Below are 21,827 nucleotides of genomic sequence, written 5' to 3'. Positions count from 1 at the left end.
CTTATGAAGAATATTAAAGGAGCACTTAGTATTGAAGCCCTGACCTCACCACAATATTGTAAATTGTCCCCTCCTTTCACTTTGTGAAGCTCAGTCAGTTTGGAGTCCCAGTTAGCAATGTCAAGCTTTGTTTGACTATATCATGCAGATACTTTCTATTTCCAGAAAATCGTCTGCTTCTGGCTTCAATTTCAATGTTCTCGTGATTCGCAACCAGTAAAACGTTCAATCAGTTGTAACGTCAGTTTCTTGGGTGGCTTCAACTGCAATTGCACAACGGTTCTGGCTCAGAGAACTGAACTCAAGACATCTTTCTAAAACATTATGCAGAGTCTGTAAGGGCAAACACATGTCCGAGAACAAAATTTAACAGACACTCTGTAATTGATCAATGAGAAAAAATATTGGGGAAAAATTGTGCCGACATAAAGAGAATTATAGGTGAGGGTGAGGACTGCTGAAGGGTTTTAAAAAGAAATGAGAGGAGCCAAGAGAACTGGAAAAACATCCTGCCAGAATATTCTCAATACAACAGTAAGAGATTAGTCAGCGAAAACAAAGGTGGAGTTAAAATAATGAAGAAGAAACTGCAAACATATTTAATGACTACCTCGAGTTAAGGGAAGGACCTTTGCAACATCCATCTTAAGACCTTCCCCTTAGTGTCTCCCACCCACCTTTCCTGAATCCAGCCCCGAGCTCAGGTGCAAACCGTTGACTATCCCGTACCTTGGGATGTCCTCCCGTTGTGAAAGGTAAATGCAATTAGTTTGTTATTGTAGCACTTGTCCTTGGGAAAGCTGAAAGAGATGGAGGGTCATTGAACTCATCATCGCTCACCAGTTCAAAACTGCAGTAAACAAGGCATCCAGGGCTATATTCCCAAATCAGTTGAGTTCAGAAATCAAACTGTGTAACATTCTGGTCAGGCTGCAACTATTCCCACTGTGCACAAGATTGATTGCCACAGCGTACAAGTTCAGCCCGAGCCCTAGAGGTACTGCAGAAGTGAGCAATAAAGTTGATCCCAGTAATAGAGGAATGAACGTATCGCTGTATGAGCAATGATTAGACACGCTTGGACTCTTCAGTCTTGAAAAGCGATGTTTCAGAGTGGATCTTATGTAACATTTTAAGTGGGATTGAGAAAGGAAAGCAGAACCATACTTACAGATGCACCAGTCCAGCCGAACAGGAGGAGACGGGCTTAGGGTTACAAAGTGCAATTTCAACTTTCATTTGTACAGCAGCAGGATAACAACTTGATTCAGAACAGAGCCCAGGAAATAGTTATTTACCTTGAGGTTATTAACAACTGGAAAAGGTTATCAAGCAGGGCAGTAAAGGCTAAAACACCAACTAACATTCTATTTTTGTTTTAATGGGATAAAATGAATGCAATTTTGGAACCTGTGTGGGGCTGGAGCAGTGAAACTTCCCCTTCAAACTGGTCTCCTGCTCCATTTGATAAATCAATTCATACTGCAACCACTCAAAATAATAAACTGCAGTTGCCCCATATGTTTTGCATCACCAGAGAGCAAAACAAAGCTTAAATTCATACTATGACTGTATTAAACTGACAAGTTTAGTGCTCTTGTCCTATTTGGACGGTAGCCCACCAAAGTAATCCAACTTCTCAAAACTACTTAAGCAGGCGTCAAATCTTGACCAAACATTTCCCACCCAATCCCTTCACCAGTGGATGTACACTATACAATAGTTGCATTAATAAAAGTCAAGTATTGGCACTGAGAAGATGCCAAGATCTTAGTTCATTCACTTTATTAAATCATACTCTGCGGTCTTTAAATGTACTCAAAATGCAGTTTAATTATTAACAGCCAAAGGTAAATACAATCAATGTAAAGTCCAACACAGCTCCTAAAATGAAAATAGTCATTACTTTGAGCAGGTGAGGTTGCTGTAAAGCTGCAGTTTATATCTGAAATTTATGAGGTGCCACAAGGAAGGCATTCACTGGCATAAAAATCATATAAATGTAACTCTGGTCTCTCAGTCTGGACCAGATTTTCCACTTGGATATTAAGGTTTAACCAAGGAATCATAAAGCGAGGCTTGGCAACCTCCCCAACTACCCCAAACATCAGATCCTTTGAGGAAAAAAAATATTTTTATATATTTTTTTTAAAAAAGCAAAAATTCTTCTAAATGTGCATTTCGCTCTTCCAATGTAGGAAAATTAACAGGTGGCGTGACATACATACAGGTTTCCACCATGAACACTCTCCTTCCCTCACATTTTCTCAATCCTTTCTTCCTGTTCCATACTTACACCGACCGCACAGTGTGACTTCCTCCTTTAAAAAGCCTGCTTTATGGTGCTGTCAGCCTGTTAAATTACATCATAGAATGTTAAAGCACCCAAACCGGCCACGTGGCCGGCCCACAGTTAGCTCTGCTGAAGGATTGTTAACTGTTAACCTGTCTTTCTCGTTCAATGCTGATTGACCTGTTGTGGTTTTCCAGTGGTTTTATTTTCAAATCTTCAAAACATCCAGTTTGGGTTTATTTTTAACCTCACAGGTCCATTGTCGACTGTTCCAGAGACACCATTAAAGCAACCATCAGTTCAGAATCCTTCACAACAGCTACAATCTGTTTCCCGGAAACACCTGGTACTAAACTCTGGCTGCAATTTACTACGTCTGTAATTCATCGTCCCCTGATTTTACGAGCGGTTTCAAATCAGCTTGCGTGACTATTGTGTGGGATAAGATCAGTTTTTATTTATTTGAAGTCAAGTCAGCACAGGAGTAAGAAATGCTTTACCTGTGGAGGAACACGGAACAAGTCATTTGCTTAGCTTGGCTCTGGCGGCCACTGGAAGGATTTTTAAACACGAGAGTCCCGGCTGATTCGTCAATTGTAAAATAAAAGAACATCTCAACTGACAGCACAGTCATTCATCTGGTAACAGTCCCATTCTGCTGGGTAACTAGAGGCCCATTCACATTCATGTAAACAAATATCTCACGCAAGCAAAATGCCATCAAGTCACACTTATCTTGAGAAAATAAAAACAGCATCGCTTCCTAGCTAGATAATCAAAATAGAAAAATAATCAAATGTTCATCATCGGGATAAAAACGTGGGCATTTGATCTGAACCTTTTTCTCATCCTGTGTCTAAGCCAATGCACCAGCGAAATTCTACAATCCAGTTGTGTGACTGCAAGAGGGAGAAGCCTCAGCAAGAAACCAGTCGGTCACTGGCTGAAGGGAGAGAATGGTCAATACCAATGTGGCAGCTCAAGGTTCTTTTGGAAAGCAGCAGCCAACAGAAAGGTGATCCTTACCCAACAGGAAAGCTCCATATTAGCGCTCTAAATGCATCATACATCTCCAAGCATTCCAAGATATCCAGTAACTGTGCAGATTCAATCTCCCCCCCATTATATACAGGTTAAAATCCGGCAACAATAAAACACACATCCATTCGAGAAATCACGAAGAGCGTGGACTAAAATCAAAGTCCTTAAGAAATAATTACAGACTCTGGGCTGATAAATTAATGAATCGCGTCGCTCTAACACTGCAAGGCAGTAAAAATTAGGCCTGAAATTAATCATCTATGTCCAGTTCACAGATATGTCCCCATTGCATCTCTGCTACAGAGGGAATACGCCAAAAATTACAATCTGCGTGATGTCCACATGAATGCCATGGATACCATGTAATGTCCAGCTGGAATGCTACGTCCCTTTGGCTATAGAAACTCCACATAGTTTTCCGGGATCAATCCAGTCTTCCCATCCAGTGTTCCTTCAAGCCAACCGGGCTCCCGGGATGGATGAACTAAGAAATACACAAACCAATAGTTAGTTCCGAGGATAGAAAAGGAATAAGATTTGCTTTCAGACAAACGTTTGCTTCCACTTTTTGTTTGCATCTGTGAGAAAGATTCCCCCAAAATGTGCCTTAAACCAATTTAGACATTAACCCTCCACTTCCCCAATTAATCTCTACATTCCTAGAGATTTAGTTCCTTGACTCTGCTAATACTTAATAGAAGTAAAAGGATTGAAGTAGGGTGAATGCAAATTGGCTGCCATGGTTGCTACACAGTACACAGTCGCTTCACTTTACAGTACATCCTGTGCAGTGCTTTGAGATGTCTGTCGGACATGAAAGGCGCCATAACAAATCTAAGGATTATTTGAGGATTATGAGTGTCTCAGGAGTTCTCAAACATGTTGGTAAAATGCATTGGAAGAGGATATGATATGACTTTTCACTTACCATTCTCGAACATGGTTCCCGCACTGAAGGACAATTCAGACTCGTGTTCTGCTTTGCAGGCGTACAAGGATCGAGCTTTGCGACCTGGGGGACTGTAAAAGCAAAAGGTTGTGCGGATCAGCCTTAAAGAAAACCTTAGCTTTTCGATACGTGTCCAGGTAACTTAATTGTACAAAATAGTACTTTTATGATCCACTTAATTTTTAGTTTCATTTTATAAATAAATAATCCTTGCATTTAATATAGCGCTTTCTCACTTCTGCGAGACAACAACAACAAGATTCCATTTATTCCATTTATAGAGACGTCTCAAAGCGCTTTACAGAATAAACTGTAAAGTGAATTGACCGTATATTTGCGGGTAAAAGGCGGCAGACAATTGTGCACAACAGTGTACTACAAACAGTCGTGGATTGAGTGACCAATTTTTTTTTCTTGAGGGATTATTATCAGGCGTGTGGAGTAAGGAAGCTTGCCCAGGGTTTTGTCCTGCTGGGACTCGAACCCAGGTCTCCGGCTTGCAAGGCGAGTGCTCTAACCACTGAGCCACAGGACTCCTTAATTTTTCAACGGTGTCATGTTGAATCCTCATTAGTAGCTTTAATTTACTATTTTCTTTGGCTTTCCCATATACATGAAGGTGTTCTGTAGATTACAGTGAGATTTCAATATGTGCCCAAAATTGGGAGGGGGCGATGTCCAAAATCTGGACAGTTGACGACACATTGAATACACACGCGTGTGCGCGTGTTGGGGGGGGAATGGGGAAATATGTATTATATAGTTAAGATACTGTGAAATGTAAACAAAAAACAATTGCTAGCAGTTTATTACACTGTAGAAGTGGATTTACCATAAATGGCCACAAAAGTGCGATTGTAAAGTGACCAAAAATGCCAATGTAATGGTATCCAAATTCCTAAATCTGATTCATCAATTAATGTCAAGTCAACAGCCAAGAAAGCATTTTTCTACGAGAAAATATCCGTGCAAATTCAAACAGAAACTCATTTGACAATCTGAGCGAGACAAGTATCTGAGTGAGAAAGGCTGGTGGGAGGAATTTGTTTTCATCTCTCTACACCGACATAAGAATTTGCTCGACAAAAGAAGACCGAGGTCCATCCAGTTCACCTTCCACCACCCTGGCAGTCGCTTGCCCATATTATGTCCCGAACGACTGTGTGCGGGACAATGCTGTGTGCAATTGGCTGCTGCATTTCGCCCTCAAATAACCAGTCAATTCACTTTACACTGTATTCTGTGAAGCGCTCTGAGACGTCTCGAAGACCGTGATAAAGTGTAACGTGTTATATCAAATGCAAGGGTTATTATCATTATTATATACTGTATCCCAAGATGTTATTCGCTAAAAGAGGAAAATAAGAGGGAAAGAAAGCAACGAGGTTTCATATCAAACAAACAGAATAAATGAGTACTGCACCTGAGAGGGGAGGAGTCATTGGAGGTTGAGGAAACGGGAACTGGACTCGAAGGTGCTGAAATCATGGGCAACGAGGGTGAAAGTGGTGAGCTGGGGCTCGGATCCAGAGGGCTGGAAAGTGCAGACAATCAAATCAATAAGCAATCAGTTCAAAACTCAAAGTAAAAAAAAAAAATCTAACTAAAGTGAACAGTGACAACAATACAGGATTTGATTCCAGGGTTAAAACTATAAAAATTCTATAAAAACTATATAAATTCTATAAAAAGTTAAAACATCCCAGTTTGACACCTGGCGTTATTTGCCAGTTGTCTGAAACCTCAATACGTTTCAACTGAAATGGAGGCAAAGTTATTCCCTCAGCTCACGCCAGCTAAACCCTGACCCGAACACGGTCTTGAATCTCAAAGAACTAGACGGCGTCGTTCTCACCAGTATGTGGGCAACATTCCAGTTCTAAGTGGAACATTGCAATAGCAGTGACCTGGTTAGCAGTTACCTGCCCACACTTTACAGAAACACTGAAGGGGATTGTATGCCTGATTTGGGCTGTTTTAATATAATACGTGGAGACTGTGTGCTTTTTGGTGTCAGCCTGGGTCAGTTGGCAGCGCTCTCGCCTGAGTCAGAAGCTTGTGGGGAACTTGAACTCACACAGTCTAAGCTGACGCGTTAATGCACAACTCTACATTGTTGGAGGGGACATCCTTTGGATGAGATGTTAAATTGAAGTCCTGTCCACCTGTTCAAGTGGATGTTAAAGATCCCGTGGTGCTATTTGAAAAGAACTTCTCAGTGTCCTGGTCAACAATGGCCCAGGCAAAACTGGTCACTCACTTCACGGCTGTTTGTGGCACCTTGCTGTGTGCAAATTGGCTGTGGCATTCGCTTACAAAATACAGTCACTACACATTACAGTGAATCCTGTGCGTGTCGCGCTTTGAGACGTCCTCCCAATGTGAAAGACACCATATCATGCACAAGGATGATTATTATTATTATTAATCATATCAGAGTCATATCAGATTATTAATCAATAAGATGCAGCACATGAATAGCCCAGATTTGCCCTGTTTTCAGCCCTGTTGGGAAGTACATTCATTGCTGCTCTCTGCTTTCCCACAACTCCAGCCGGGTGTCTGACACATGTGGAAACCCATCGCCGTGATTAAGACTGTCCCAACAGATTCCCACAAATGCATAGCATTTACACATGGGAAATTTATCTGTGTCTGGAATGGAATGCGCACCGACTCCCTGGAGGAACTTGCCCTGTGCGCCTAATTCTGGAAACTATTAGGGCAGGATAGGCTATTGAGCATCTAGGCTTGTTGACTCCAGAGTGTGCACTGGAGCCCTGCTGGAGTTTAACACGGGAATAAACTCACACCCCACTACTGTTTCATCACTCACTGAACCACCCTCACCACCATAATTGCATTGATCGTATTCGATATTTCACAAAGGGTTTATTATTCTAGGTTAAAATTGAGGAAACATACAGACCTGTGGAGACTGGGTTTTGTTTTGGGATTTACTCTGGGGAAGCAAAGAAACAAAGCAAACATTAACAGCAATTTCCGGTTTGTGGATTTTTTTTTTTGCACTTGAAAGAATGTTAACTTGGACACATGAAGCACAACCCATGCACACTGTGCACACTGTGCACACGCTGCCTGCCCCCATTACAGCCACCAACAGGCAAAGCGCCACTCGCAGCAAGCTTCCCGAGCCACGGAAAATCCACCACGTTGCATCCATCCCAGCTCCTGAGAAGCACGTCTCCTACAGCAAGGCCCGAGTCATCGACTACATCTGGTGTTAGCTATTGACTCAATTTCCAGCTGAATATAATTTAGGCTTGTGTTTTTGCAGCTTTTCTGTCAAGGAGCTGAAAGCACCCTACTCCATATGAAATACTTTTAGCCCACAAATAAAAAAGCAGTCTCTCCACTTTATAATATATCCTGTGAAACGCTTTGGGACGTTCTCCTGATGTGACGGGGTGTTATAACAAATTAGGATTGTTGATGATTCTTATGACTTTGGTAATGCAAATGGAATCACTTTGTGCTCAAACTATAACAAATAGGGTAGGATTCTGGTCTTTCAAAGGCAGTTTAAAGTCAAACAGGCCATCCCAAAGCCCTGTTGTTGTTTTGTGTTTTGGATTTCACTGGAACATTGGTATTTCTAATAAATACTGTTAAGTTCCATTTACCCGTGCCTGGCTAATTGTAACAAATGAAGGACCCCACAAGGACTGTGTGATAAACAGCCCATTAATCAAATAAGAACAGAAATATAATAAACTCCCTAGAAATCTGAAATATATGTTGGTTTGTGCAGTGATATTCCGTGCAAAATGACAGAACCAACACAGGAGAACAGTCTATAGGGTAGGATGATGAATGGAGGAGATGATGTAAAAAAAACAGCAAAATGAGAAAGAGAGCGAGAGAGAGAGAGAGAGAGAAAGAGAAAACTGAGCCCTGGTGAAGCATTGGATCGATCGAAAAGGAGTTAAAGGACAAACCATTAAGTGAAACACGGAGAAAGCAAAAGGATTCATTGAAACTGCACCTCATGTGAAGTCATTATCAACAAAGTGAATCAAACACAGAGTTATATCTCAAAGGTTTTTGAAAACGTTATTCAGCCTACACTCTGGTCGGGGGGGGTGGGGGGGGGGGGAGAAAGTGACTTCATGGATATAATTGCCACAGTGCAAGTGTAATTGACCACAGTGCAAAACGTTGATAACTTTCTCAAGATATGAAAAGCGCAGGAGTCAGTAATCCACAGTGATAGACCGGACTGGACAAGTACAAATTCTGCCGAATGTCTACATTGGTCGTAAATCTTTTGTAAATCTTTTACAACATTAGGAAAAGGGATTCGCTCATTCGGTATCTCTTATGTTATCCTTCACACTGTCAAAGCAGAGAGGCCAGTGTAAGATGTCATTCTGAAATTAAATTACGTTCCTATTGCATTTGATCAAACAGTTCTAAACTGTATTACTGAGAATTCAAGTCTAAACTTTCTGTCTCTGCTGATGTTGATCAAGTCCATGGGAATTTACAGGATCGGAAACACCACTGCAATCCATCTACAATTTCTTTACCACCTCCATAGCTATCTATAGTGGATGGAACACTGGGAATTTGCACACTGACAAGCGGTTTATAGATAGCGGTCTAGAGATAGTTAGAGATGGAGAAAGACTGAGAAAGAGAGCGTTTAAAGAAAAAAAATTCAGAGAAAAAAAACGTTGCTGAGATAGAGAGAAGTATGTCTTCTGTAGATGATTTAACCAGGTTAAACATACTCGGATTCAGTTTATCCTTGGGATTGGGAATAAAATCTCAAACAAGATCTTTGAGCGGCTGAAACGGATGCAAAATATGGCGGATTTGTGCTCGTCTCTCCCTCCTTCTCCAGCTCAAATCATTAACTCAGACTAACGCTTCGCAAAATATCATCAAAGAACCACAGAGCACAGCTTGTCACGCTCTTCCTCTCCCCAAATGGACAGAATTCGTATTGATTGTTAAAATCGTTTTGTCTTAGTTCCAACACCGTGCAAGAAACCTGAACTGGACACAACTGCCCTTTCACCTTTTCCAGTATCTAGCCAGCAGAGTCACGTAAGTTGACCACACAGCCCTAGGGAGAATCGAGAAATAGACAACACATCACGTTTTAAACTGGCCGGCCACAGTGCCAGATGTGACGCACTTTCGATCACCTGAGACAGCCCCAATGTTTTTTTCTATTGGCACAAATATCAAATGTTATCCGTACAGTCTTAGCGGCGAGGTCCTGATATTGGCTTTCCTTCATTTATCATAGATCACACGCTCATCATTTGAGAAGACATTTTTATTGAGCTGGCATTTTAGACCTTCCAAGAACTTGGCCATCGTTGAGTTCAGTCTCTACTTTGAGTCGGTCTTCTGCCGGTCTTACAAGAACTTAACGAGAGAAAAATGGTTTCAAAATTTAGGCTGTATTTAAGCCACACTCTGACTGCTACGTAAATAAGAGTAAATCCAGACCCAGGTGGAATTCAGGTTGTAACTTACCTTGAGGGAAAGTACCTACATTTAGAGTGCTGAACAGGTTGAGGGTAAACGAGTTATTGAGCAACTTTATTTAAAGCCGGTTGAAAGCACCATCTAGAATGGTTGGCAGTCAGAGGCATCGCAACAAATTCTGACACAACTCAGTCATTAAATCTGTTTCCTCTTGCAATATTATAGCACCTAAACAGGAACATCCAAGATGGGCCTAAGCTGTGTTTTTCCTTGGGCGTTTTGAAGCTTCTGTGGAATGTTTTGTCCGAGGCAGGGTTTCTTGGGATTGCACGTCCGCTACTTATTTCCAATAGAAAAATGGTGAGAAATAAAACTAAATCAAGCTGAGGGGAAGGAGCAAACACATAAACAGACAACTGGTAGAACTTACAGAGAATTGGGACGTTCCAGTTTCACTGCAGCCACCTCTAGGTCAGAAGAGCCCAGGCTGTGAAAGCTTTGCCGATGGGTGTTGGGTTTGGATGAGCTATTCACAGTTGGCAAGAACACAGACTCAGCGCTGGAGTTCAGAACACTGTTCCGCTTCTCTGTCGAGAGAAAGATTTTTGTAATTTCACGGTTCTTCCCCAAAGTCAACAACACACAATGTAAGCACTATTACAGTATTCTTGTTGCCAGGCGATGTGGGAGGGGGAGGTGGAGGGGAGATAAAACACCTAATTCAATTTATGCGGCATTGTATAGGAATGAAACAAGTCTAAACATCTTAATAAATTTCAGAAGAAAAATGAGCCACAGAGCACATAGTGAATCATTTCCATAACTGAACATTTGAACCTGCAGGGTTTCATTCCTGATGATGATAAAACACAATTTAGCTGCCGACATAAGAAAACAGTACATAAGAACATAATTGCTAGAGGAAAGAAGGCCAAAGTCCATCCAGTTCAACTATCCACCATCCTGGCAGCCGCATGCACAGGTCTGGTTCCCAAACTATATATTGTATCCCAAGATCTAATTTCCTAAAAGATATTTATCTAATTGGCTTTTGAAAGGATAGCAAATTAGCTGGACTTCTTCAGACTGAAGAATCACGGGGGCTCTCTTTCTTTCAGACTGAACAGCAACAAAATAATTCTTGACTGGAGCAAACTGTTTTTATGAATGAACAGTGAAATCGTAAAGGAGTGGGCAATCGGAAGAGACAGATCTTTTTTTAGAGGGGATCCGAATAAACTCGGTCACTACAGCTGCACTGCTGAAATGCCAAGTGTTTGTGTCAAATTCCGTTGCAAGCTGATAAAAGCAAGGCAAAAAATATAATAATAATCCTTGAATTTGATACAGCGCCTTATCACATCTTCAAAATGTCTCAAAGCCTTTCACAGGATATAATGTAAAGTGAATTGACTGTATTTCGTGGGCGAAACCCGGCAGCCAATTGCGCACGGCAGCGTCCCACAAACAGTCGTGGATTGAGTGATCAAATTAGTATTATTAAAATATGGCTTAAATACCGTCCCATCCTTCAATCCTGGACATTACTATTATCTAAAGGGCTTGGATACCGAGTCAAGTTCTGTAGAAAACACTTCACACAGGGCACAGTGTCATCACAGACGGTTTTATGGCTTCTGGATCCACATGATGTTTGTTGCTTTCTTGTCTGATGAAACATGAGCCACCATTTGACACGCAGATGAAACTGCTTAGGCTCCCAGCGCTGCACAGCTGGCTCTTCAAAAATAGTGCTTAGAGCATCTGAGCATTTATTATTAACGTTCGTGCATTTAGTGGAGCTGAGCAAATCCTCCTCTTCGCAGATCAGTTTAAACTTTCAACCCTACACTTATTGTATGACAACACATGTACAAGATAATATTCCTTCCTGAAGCTGGATAGTAAAAGTCAAAATAGACAAATGTAATGAGCCTATCACAGGTAAATGTACTGTGTGGTGTGTTATTGAGCCACACACATCAGGAAGTTCAATCCACTGACCTGAGCTCAATCCAAGACCCATCTCAAGATCTTCCTCTTGGATCAAGAAAGCTTTGTGGTTCATTTGGATCTCATCTGGTCTGAACCACAATACCCACCAAAACCATCTTCCCATCACAACAACAAACTGTTTTAAAATGAGCCCAGCCCCAACCATCTTTCCTGGCAACCCGTTGCAGTCATTAATTACCTTCCGGGTAAAGAAATACTATCTGATGTCTGTCCTGAAATTGCCCATTGAAATTCTAAACCCATGTCCTCTTGTTCTAGTGTTTTGGTGTATCCTAAAGTATTGTTCTGGGTTACTTTTTCAATCCCATTTAATATTTTTGTGTACATCTGTAAAATCCAACTCTCACCCAAGAAATTAACATCTCTTTCTCTCTCAAATAACCTTTGATCTTCTGAGAATTTCCATATTTATTTGAGGTACGTACCGTTTTCAGTTGAGGATGTCTGAAATAACATTAGGGGCCTCTGGCTACATAATGGGGGCTTGCCTTCACCACTCTTTCTCGGTGCAGAATTCAGCAAAGGGTTTGTTTGTATCACAACAGAGTCTGGTACAGTCTGAAATATCTGTGAATACAAATCAAAGCAATCTTTAATAATACCTGTGTGCATGGAAAAATGTGACCATTTCATACAAGTGACCATTTCATACAAGTCATACAAGTCAAGTTTGAATTTCATAGCAATCCAATGAAGAACCAGGAGATACCACTGTCAATTTGGCTGAACTGAGTCTTTACTGGGTCAAAATAGCAAGGTTGTAATTTACATTATGCATGTGTTTTGGAAGCCGGATGTGCGGAAACCCATCAGTAACCTTAAAGACACCTGAACTGACAGAGTTTGAGATATATTTGCCATCTACACACGGAAACTTCTCCATGTCTGAAATGATAAGGTGCTATATTAAATGCAAGGATTGGTATTGTTATCATGAAATATGCGCTCTGTCCTCAGAGGGACTGCTGACTTAATTCTGGAGATTATTACGAGCAGGTGTAGGTTGGCGAGAGCCAAGTATTGGGGACCCCAGAGTGTGTTTTTAGGATATTGCTGGAGCTTAACCAGCTGAAATGCTTGTATATTTATGTATAAATCATGTGATCACAAAATACTCAAAAATACTCAATCAGTCATTACAGCAGTCATTACAGACGAAAGAGTCAGTTCTGAAACACGACTCAGATGAAAGTTTGGGATCTATTCTGCGGTCTCCAACAGAAACCAATGGGGATTGCGAGAGCTTTGCTGCTTATCAAACGCACTTCAGTGCTGATCAGGATTGCCGTTTTAAGACCACAAAAAGCACTCAATGAGCCTTATTCACTTGTGAAATGTACATTCACAGTTTCCATGGCAGCTGTGAGTGGGTTTGGTATTACTCACAGTGTGGGAGGAAGGGCTCTCAATGGAAGGGAAGTACATCTGTGTAAGTGGAAGGATCGATTCATTCACTTTGTTATTCTCAATCCTCCTCAATTCCTTTTTTTTAAAAGTACATTTGTAAACAAACTGAGATTCAATTACAAATTCAAGCTGAATCATTTACATATTTAATGATCTAGATTTCCTCAACCTTTTTCCTAACCTATAAATCATCAGTACAGTGTATGGATGTTCCTCTAGATACACAGTGCCAACTCCTGATCATTTTCATTGGGAATGAATTGTTTGTGGTTTTTGTGATTCATTTTTCCCATTACTCAGACCTCCTGAAGTGAAGTTCTTGTAATAACAATAATAATAAATAAACTTGCATTTGAGAAATCTCACACAGTCAAAACATCTCTAAACACTTCACGTGACTACTGTAAAGTGTAGTGACTGTATTTTGTAGAACGTAGGTAGGTGAGGTGCTTGCATCTCATGGAAAACTCTATCTAGCGCTGTTATGCAAGTGCAGGCTCATTGTGCTGTTGCAGAGAAAGCTGTTGAATGCATGGCCTTTAGAGATTGGATAGAGAGGCGAGTATAGTGTACAGAAGGGAGACTGTGAGTAAGAGTGTTTGTAAGAGGGATGCAGACTCTGATCGCGAACACAGGTGCCCTAAACCCCCTGGGACTTGTAGAGGGAGGGTTGTCTGCCTACAGTGTTGCTGGAGGCTGCTGAGGATCCCCGCCAGTTCAAAGCTCCACAGTTACAGTAATCGCAAAGACAAAAAAAAGCAGAACGGAGACGACCACTTAGTGACCAATTTCAAAATCCTACATGCAGCGTCTTGTAAAGCGAAACTGGAGGAGAATTTCTTGAAATTCCTCTCCTACCTGTTGCTGGTTTTCTATTAAGATCTCAACCACGATATTCTGGAACTTGATCTCCATGATGGCAGCCACAGTCTCCTCCTGAGGTCTGAGCAGGGTTGGCCCAAACACCACTCCCAGGTTGGCAACAGGCATCAGGTTCTGTTTGTGGTTATTGGACACACTGAGGGACGAGAGACATTAAACACTCAGATTCAGCACTGACCAGCAAAATAAGTAATAATATCATTTCATATGGCGTCTTTCACATCAGGAGGAAGTCTCAAAGCATTTCACAGGATTTACTTGTTTATTTGTCTCGTGTTTCACAACAACCATTAAGTGAATAACCAATTTTCATCTGGAGGATTATTGCCCCCGACACTGGGAGAAACTCCCTCCTCTTTTGAATAGCCATAGGATCTTTAGTGTTGACTTGAATAGGCAGATAGGATCTCAGTTTAATATCCCATCCGAAGCAAGGGACCTCCAACAATACACCATTGCATTGGAGAGTCAGCCTAAATTATGGTTTCAAAATCCCTATGTGGGGCTTGTACACACAACCTTCTGACTCATGAGGCGAGAGTGCTACCAACTGAGCTGACAACCAATATCTCCAGCGAATGAGTCTCTCAACACAGAAAAGGCGAACAAGGCTCTTTTATCACAAGGAGCGGACATATTGTTATGGGCTGACTGACACAGAGTAACACCTAGTTTGAAATAAAGCTAGATATGAGGCCTTGTGACATGAATACACAGGATATCATAAATATTCATTGGGTCACTCAGGAGGTGTGAGCTTTGCGATTTAAATTATCAGAGTTGTTTAATTAGGATTCTCCTGTTCAGTTACAGCAATGTTGACTGGTGTCATCAAAAGAATATAAATCAACTTTGGCTCTAAGCGTAGAATACTGTCATGATTCGTGAAAGGACATAATTAAACAAAATATTTCACAGTGGATTACTAGGGCAAACCACAGTGAATCCTTACATTTTGCAATTGTAAAGAGAACGTCAACGAAACACGGACAAGATGGCAGCCTTGGCTTCTCCTTGGCTCCCGTCAATGCCTCCTTGCTTCCAATTCTTCCGATTTTCTCAAAATTTCCCGACCTCTCTCAAAAACTCACTGAACAAGGGCCAATTTTGACATTCACTTCAATCCTCAGCTCTCTTTTCTTCCTCACACCGTAAACCCTCCTCATTGGCTTTGAGTGTGTGTCTGCGGTCACCTCCCCCACCCTAACCTTCTCGTGTCTGGCATCATCTCTGTAAAGTCCTCGGAAATGCTACTCGACCTGAAGACCCTTTAGAAATTATATAAATAATCCTTGCATTTGATATAGCGTCTTATCACGTTTTCAAGACGTCTCAAAGCGCTTCACAGAATATACTGTAAAGTGAATTGACTGTGTATTTTTGTGGGCGAAACACAGCAGCATAGCAGTGTTCCACAAACAGTCGTGGACCAATTTATATTCTTTTTTGAAGGAATTATTGCCTCTTGGAGAAGTGATCCACCAATCGACTAACAACCGAGTTCCTGCTTACTGCTGGGTAACCAGGCGTGTGGAGAAAGGAAATTTGCCCAACACCTGCCCGGGAATTAAACCCAGGTCCTCTCGCTTGCGAGGCGAGTGCTCTAACCACTGAGCTACTCCACTAATGCTCGTTGTTGTTGTTGATGGTGATGAGAGTGATGATGTTGAAAAATAGATCCTTCACAATGAGAGTAGCCTTGAATTTAGGAATGCACATTTCCAATTACAACAGGGCCCCCGGAGATGAAGAGATATGAATGTGTGTGACTCAGTCCAGGAATGAATATCGGCGAGTTCTGTCTTGTGCAGCTCAGCGCGAATAATGTCATGGTTACTACGGTAACCTAGCCTGAGAAGAAACACCTAAAGATTCAAAAGGCCAGATTACTCAACTTTTTTTTTGTTTGCTTTTTTGTTTTTGACCATCTCGAGGCAATTTAGAAAGCCGTATTTCAAAAGCCTGATCTAATTCACAAAGCCATTGTCTGGTAAAGTTGTTATCGGCTATTTTGGTGAGTTACACTGAATTCCTACAAACCTTCCAACACTGCAAAGGAAGTGGCATCGATGGGAATTTTTTTTTGGGGGGAAAAAAAAGGAATGCAAATATGGACATACAGGAAGGAGGAAAGGAAAACCTTGCTTTAGTTTAAATTTTTAAAAATTAAATAACAATTTGGTCACTCAATCCACCGCTGTTAGTGGGGACACTGCTGTGCGCAATTGGTCTGCCACGTTTCACCCACAAAATATACAGTCAATTCAATCTGCAGTATATTCTGTGAAGCACTTTGAGACGTCTCAAACACGTGATAAGGCGCTATATCAAACACAAGGATTATTATTATATATTCCCCACTCTACTTCCCCAAGTGTAATTACTAAAGCTAGTTTCTTCTCTCGCTCTCCCCAACCCCCCCACACCCACACAGTCACTACCCACAGCTCAGGTGATCAGCCAGTACGCTAAGCACTGTAAGACGTCCTCCTGAAGTGACTGTCTTGTATAGGTGTAAATTTGTGTTGTATTCCTGTTCTGAGCACCATTCCCTGCCTGAAAAGCCAAGCAGTTTACAACCAGGTTTTTCCTCGACACACTGGCTATAAAGAATGACATGACAGAAACCTGGATGACATTCCCTTTCACAGAGAGGACATGAGCGGGGAGTCTGTTGGGTCAGACACCTTGCTCAGATCAGAATGTCAGCCTGTCAGAAATCTGAAGCCCTAAATCCACATCTTACAAATTGAAGGAACTAATTTGTCTGTATCGTAGGGCAACACTGTGTCATCCTGCGATCTATTGCACAGAAGAGGGATGGATTCATGTAGATGATTTGCGAAGAAAATGCCACCACTTAAAAAGCAAGAAAGAGACAAAGATCAAAGGCAGAGAAAATTTGACCTCACTTCGCCAAGTGTTTGATGAGGATTTCCAGCATGGCCTTGTTCTTCTCTGGCAGTCGGTGCACCTGCCTGTGGATCTCAGACAGTCGTGAATCTTGATTGTCCAACTCTATTACGAAACAAAACACACTCTTGGTGTTCCGTGTGATCCGGACAATCCCATTCAAAACAGCACAAAAAGTCACTCGGAAAAAGAGGTCGTCATTTCTCACGTTAAGTCTCGCTGAGGTTTATGATGAGGCCGAAAGGCGAATAGTGTGCAAGTTAGTACTTCAATAATCTTAAAATTAGAGCCATTCAGGAATGGAACCAGGAAGCCTATTTTCATGCAAAGGGGAGTGGAAATCTGGAACTCTCCCCCAAATGATCTAATAGAATGGCGGAACAGGATCGAGGGGCTGAATGGCCTACTCCTGATCCCATGTTACTAAACTGCCGTTTGTGACAAAAGAGCAATTAAAAGCAAGAAGCCCAATGCATATTTCCCGCTCCCATTTGCTCTGCTTTTAAAGTGCTCCGGACTCTTTAAGACAACAAAGTCGAAGGTCGAGGACAGAGAGGTAACTTTACAATCTATTGTTCTGCTGATCAGCTGCATCCCACAGACACGATTCTCATTAACGGGAAGCATGTTTGCGCACATACTGAGGAGGGAAGCTACGATGGGGCAAAACTGCAGATTGTTGGGAAAATGAGCCTCATTGGAGTAAATGACTTGTTTTTGTTGTATACTTTTTATAAAGTAACTTTATTCAGCCAGCAGCCCCCAGGTTAAACCACCGCCTCACTCTCGTGCTGCATTAATTAACAGTTTTCATTGATTGAGCACAGCAACTCTTCCCCACTTACTGGCCGCTTTGATGAAGCTGCGTTGCAATTGGTAGGTCATCAGAGGAGCTGGAAGTATCCTGAAAGAGATTTTTGGATAAAAATACAAGGCAGACAGAATTAACAGGGTTACATAAACATAGAAGACAGAAGATCAGGGCTGATCATCACAAGACCATCACAAGATCAGCATCACATACTCAAACTAGGTATAATAGGAAGGATTCAATTGATAACCACTTGCTTTCCTCTTTAAAAAAAAATGGAAAACATGCCACAACTCACCACAGTCTTCATCTCATGGAGTTCAATATCCATAATAATGTATTGGGTTCGACCAGTTTACTCCTCCGGCTAAGGTACAGCCTCACACCCCCAAATTATTGAGCAAAATATACTGATCCTTACTTCAAAGTCTGAACAAGCCTAGTTTGATGGAGAGTCAATAAAATGGTTGGAGCACAAGCAGCCATCCATGCCATCACTGGGACTGATAGTTACATCGCATTTTGCCCAAATGAAAGGTGTGGGAAAGTCTTATTTCCTCCTGAGGCTTGAGCCTATCGATAGGTTCACCATCAGGCCTTGTGTTGAAACCAACCTTCTCAACACCATCACTGCCTCATGTCACTCCCTGCTTAATAATAATAATAATCTTTGTATTTCATATCGTGCCTTATCACGACTTTGAGAAGTCTCAAAGCGCATCACAGAATACACTGTAAAGTGAATTGACTGTATGCAAAATTCACTCAACCAGTGTATGTGGGTTCAGTGCGGTGGGACGGGGGATGGGGGGTGGGGAGCAAGGAATTATGGCATGACACTGAACATGGAAAATAAATTGGAAACCCAAACTGTCAGCACTGTGCTGCTGTAATGGCTGATACAGTAAGGAAAGCAAATGTGACAACAACAGGCAGACATTTCAATACCAGTCACCTCAGCCATCAGTGTCTGGTACAGGATGACTGAGTTGACATGAATACTGAAAATGGTGACACAAGTGTTCCTTGAATAACAATCAACTTGTACGTAAAGTGATCATTTCCTGTGACTGATCAGATGAAGATAAATTTGACAAATCTTTGCTGTGACCTGCTCTGGATTTTATGTTGTTTTTTTTTCTCTCTTGCATTGTTATTCGGCTCTTCGCCAAAATCTCTGAAGATTACAGTGACGTTTTCCTCCTGTTTTATCCGTCAGGAAATTTCCTCCATGGGTGTGGGGGGGAGCATTATGTCAATGATCTCTCCCAATTACACAGACAGACAGCAATGTACCACAGAGACAGGGTACCTGAAGAATTGGAATGGGCTTTGTGTGAATAGTTGCCAGCAGAGGCCACTCAAAGACAATCTGCCGCCTTAGGCAAAAAGCTCTTTCCCCCCTCAATTGCCTGGAAATACGTTTAAGCCCCTGCAACATTGATAGCTTCCGTCACCTGTGGCCATGTCATCACAAACCTTGGTCGTGATATCAGCGCTGCCTTGCCTGACCCACTTTTTGGCTTTGTTGCCACTTCTGCACCTCTGACACCTTTTATGTATCCGTCTTTAATGCAGGAACTTCCTGAAGTCTGATCGACAGTGACCCGGTCCAATCCCAAGTCAAACCGGGGTGATTTCAACCCCACCCAACAAACCACTGAGAGTACAATCTGCCTCTGTACCCAGCTGCCTAGTTTGCCTCTAGCTTAAGAGTTGCCACTGGTTGTCATTCGGATTCTAAAGCTTGCTACAGGTTTGAATAAAATACGGACACAATTGCCGACGTGCAATATATCTGTCAATTCCAGACATCACTGGTGGTGGACGTGTGTTTTCTGTCCCGTCTGACAAATTTCTGCATTGTGTACACGGATGTCATTACAAAGTCTGGTAATTCAACCAAAGTAGACAAATTAACGTACTATTGTCAGAGAGCCGAGGGCACATGTAATTGGGGAGTTCGGGATGGGAGGAAAGAGTTGAATGATGTTTCATTACTCAGTTGCGATTGTCAATTTGCTGTCTGCGCAGGTGTGATTTAGAGGAATTAATAAGACAACTTCAATAAGAACACCAGTCAGAACTTGCATTTAAACCTGATTGTCTCAGTTGCTCAAAATGCAGAGCTTCAATATGACAACTACATCTGCCAGTGCATAAATCAGCATTACAGCCAACACCGTGTTGGCTAGAATGGAATGCTTCCACGCTCAGCCAAAATGGCATAGAAGCAACGGAACGTACAAGCTCTCACTAGCTGTTCCTGGAACTGATTGATTATTGTAACCGTATCACTTAGAACTTTCCAATGTAAACTATGCATTTATTGAAACCAAACGAAAAGGCGATGAACTTGTTCACATTAACAATAAGTCAAAGAAAAGAGCAAGCACATTTGCACATTTTTAACTCCTTTTTNAAAAAAATTGGTCACTCAATCCATGACTGTTTGTGGGTCACTGCAGTTGTGAATTTTCGCAATTGGCTGCCGTGTTTCGCCCACAAATTAAACAACCAATTCACTTGACAGTGTACTCTGTGACATGCTTTGAGACATCTCAAAGAGTTCATAAAGCGCTTTATCAAATGCATGGTTTATTATTATTGTTATATTATTATAATGCTCCTCTTCTCCCGATTGTACTGGCATGCGTTTGTGTAATGGACATCAAATTGAGAGAGAAAATTGTACTTAAGAACTGTTGACGCAGCATTCTGTCAGGAGATCACTTTGCGTGAGTTGAGTTCCAGAGTTGAAAACTTTCAGATTAGAGTGATTCACTAACCCACAACTTGCTTGTGATGCTTATTACAATGAAACAAACAACAACTTGGCAATAAAATTGCACCTTTTTTTTAAAAAAAAGCTCATCTGCTGTACTATCTTATTATAAATTAGGAAGAAGTGTCAAACGGAAAGAATAGCATTATAATTATTATTTCAACTGTCACCAAACTCATTTGTGTAGAACGTTAGGAATGGGAAGAGATTGTTGCTATTTGTGTTCCTGAACTTAAATGTTTTGTTCTCCATTTGAAGTGCTGACTGAATTCCACAGAATGTTAAGCCTAATCTATTTGATCTGCCTATATACATATATATACCCTGTAGAAATGTGCCGTCTCCTAGAAGTTCTTCAATACTGTATTTAAATAATAAGTGTGAATCTCTTGAATGAGATTAGATTGTTGGAACAAAGGAAATCCCACCTCTCTGACTATATGTGATCAGGATATGCCAGGGTGAACTCTCAGTCACGATGTGTGCAAGACATAAGAGACAGTAACAATGACATATGTTGTTTGATGTTCAATAGCTGAAGTGTACGTGTATAAGGTACTGTATAATCAAGCTCAAGGTTATTCTACAAATGTGGGCAAAAACTGTCCAGATTAGATGAATTAAATAGAATCTGAGGCATCAAAACAGGTCATTCAGCCCAACGTGTCTGTGCTGGTGTTTACATTCCACACAAAACCCCACCCACCCTAATACCTCTCTCTAGCCTTCCCTGTAGTCCTGGTTGTCTGCCAAACCCCTCTCTTCTCTCCCTCATGTATAATAATAATCCTTACATTCGGTATAGCCACTTTCACATCAGGATATACTGTAAAGTGTAGTAACAACAACAACAAGATTACATTTGTATAGCGCCTTTCATGTCAGGAGGATGGCCCAAGGCATTGGATGGTGTACAGCATTTCAGACCCGAGCTGGGGTTGGAGGGGTAAGGGAAGGGAGGGGAAGGGAAGACAGCTAAGGTAACACTGTGTTTTGTGGGTGTTATCCACCATCCCTCCCCCCTAAATAAAACTAAAGGCTCTTACCTGAGATAATGTTTAAGCGTGCTGGTGACCGTCTTTATCTCCCATTCAGTTGAGGTCTCCAAGTCTAAATCATCAGCTCCTTTTGGATCTGAGAAATAAAGAGTAAAGTATATGATGAGATGAAAAGAGACAGTAAATAATGCTTACAATCTCCTGATGTTATTCTTACTTTTTTGGCCTTCAGTCCCTCTTGCTCCCCAACAAGACAGCTCAGGTAATGT

The 21,827-nt window shown here is 41.5% G+C and overlaps 1 protein-coding gene across 2 annotated transcripts in view; it reads right to left on the bottom strand.

Moving 5' to 3' along the window:
• Positions 1 to 1,813: 1,813 nt before the first annotated feature.
• The window catches only part of LOC103183706 (rho GTPase-activating protein 26), a 68,612-nt gene continuing 48,598 nt past the window's right edge, over positions 1,814 to 21,827 (bottom strand). The window contains exons 15-25 of one of the 2 annotated variants that reach the window (XM_007901331.2): positions 21,607 to 21,694; positions 17,810 to 17,868; positions 16,964 to 17,069; positions 14,028 to 14,187; positions 12,188 to 12,329; positions 10,177 to 10,333; positions 9,328 to 9,375; positions 7,213 to 7,245; positions 5,707 to 5,817; positions 4,263 to 4,354; positions 1,814 to 3,818 (exon numbers count right to left, since the gene is read on the bottom strand). In XM_007901331.2, coding sequence (XP_007899522.1) covers positions 3,730 to 3,818; positions 4,263 to 4,354; positions 5,707 to 5,817; positions 7,213 to 7,245; positions 9,328 to 9,375; positions 10,177 to 10,333; positions 12,188 to 12,329; positions 14,028 to 14,187; positions 16,964 to 17,069; positions 17,810 to 17,868; positions 21,607 to 21,694 — 1,085 coding nt within the window. In that variant the 3' untranslated portion in view covers positions 1,814 to 3,729. The remainder of the gene's footprint in view (positions 3,819 to 4,262; positions 4,355 to 5,706; positions 5,818 to 7,212; positions 7,246 to 9,327; positions 9,376 to 10,176; positions 10,334 to 12,187; positions 12,330 to 14,027; positions 14,188 to 16,963; positions 17,070 to 17,809; positions 17,869 to 21,606; positions 21,695 to 21,827) is intronic. The other variant, XM_007901332.2, reaches the window with a different exon arrangement.

Source organism: Callorhinchus milii, unplaced genomic scaffold (assembly GCF_018977255.1).
Source record: "Callorhinchus milii isolate IMCB2004 unplaced genomic scaffold, IMCB_Cmil_1.0 Scaffold13, whole genome shotgun sequence".
Lineage (NCBI taxonomy): Eukaryota > Metazoa > Chordata > Chondrichthyes > Chimaeriformes > Callorhinchidae > Callorhinchus > Callorhinchus milii.
Note: the sequence above shows the minus strand (reverse complement) of the source record. Positions and strands in the feature narration are given on the sequence as shown.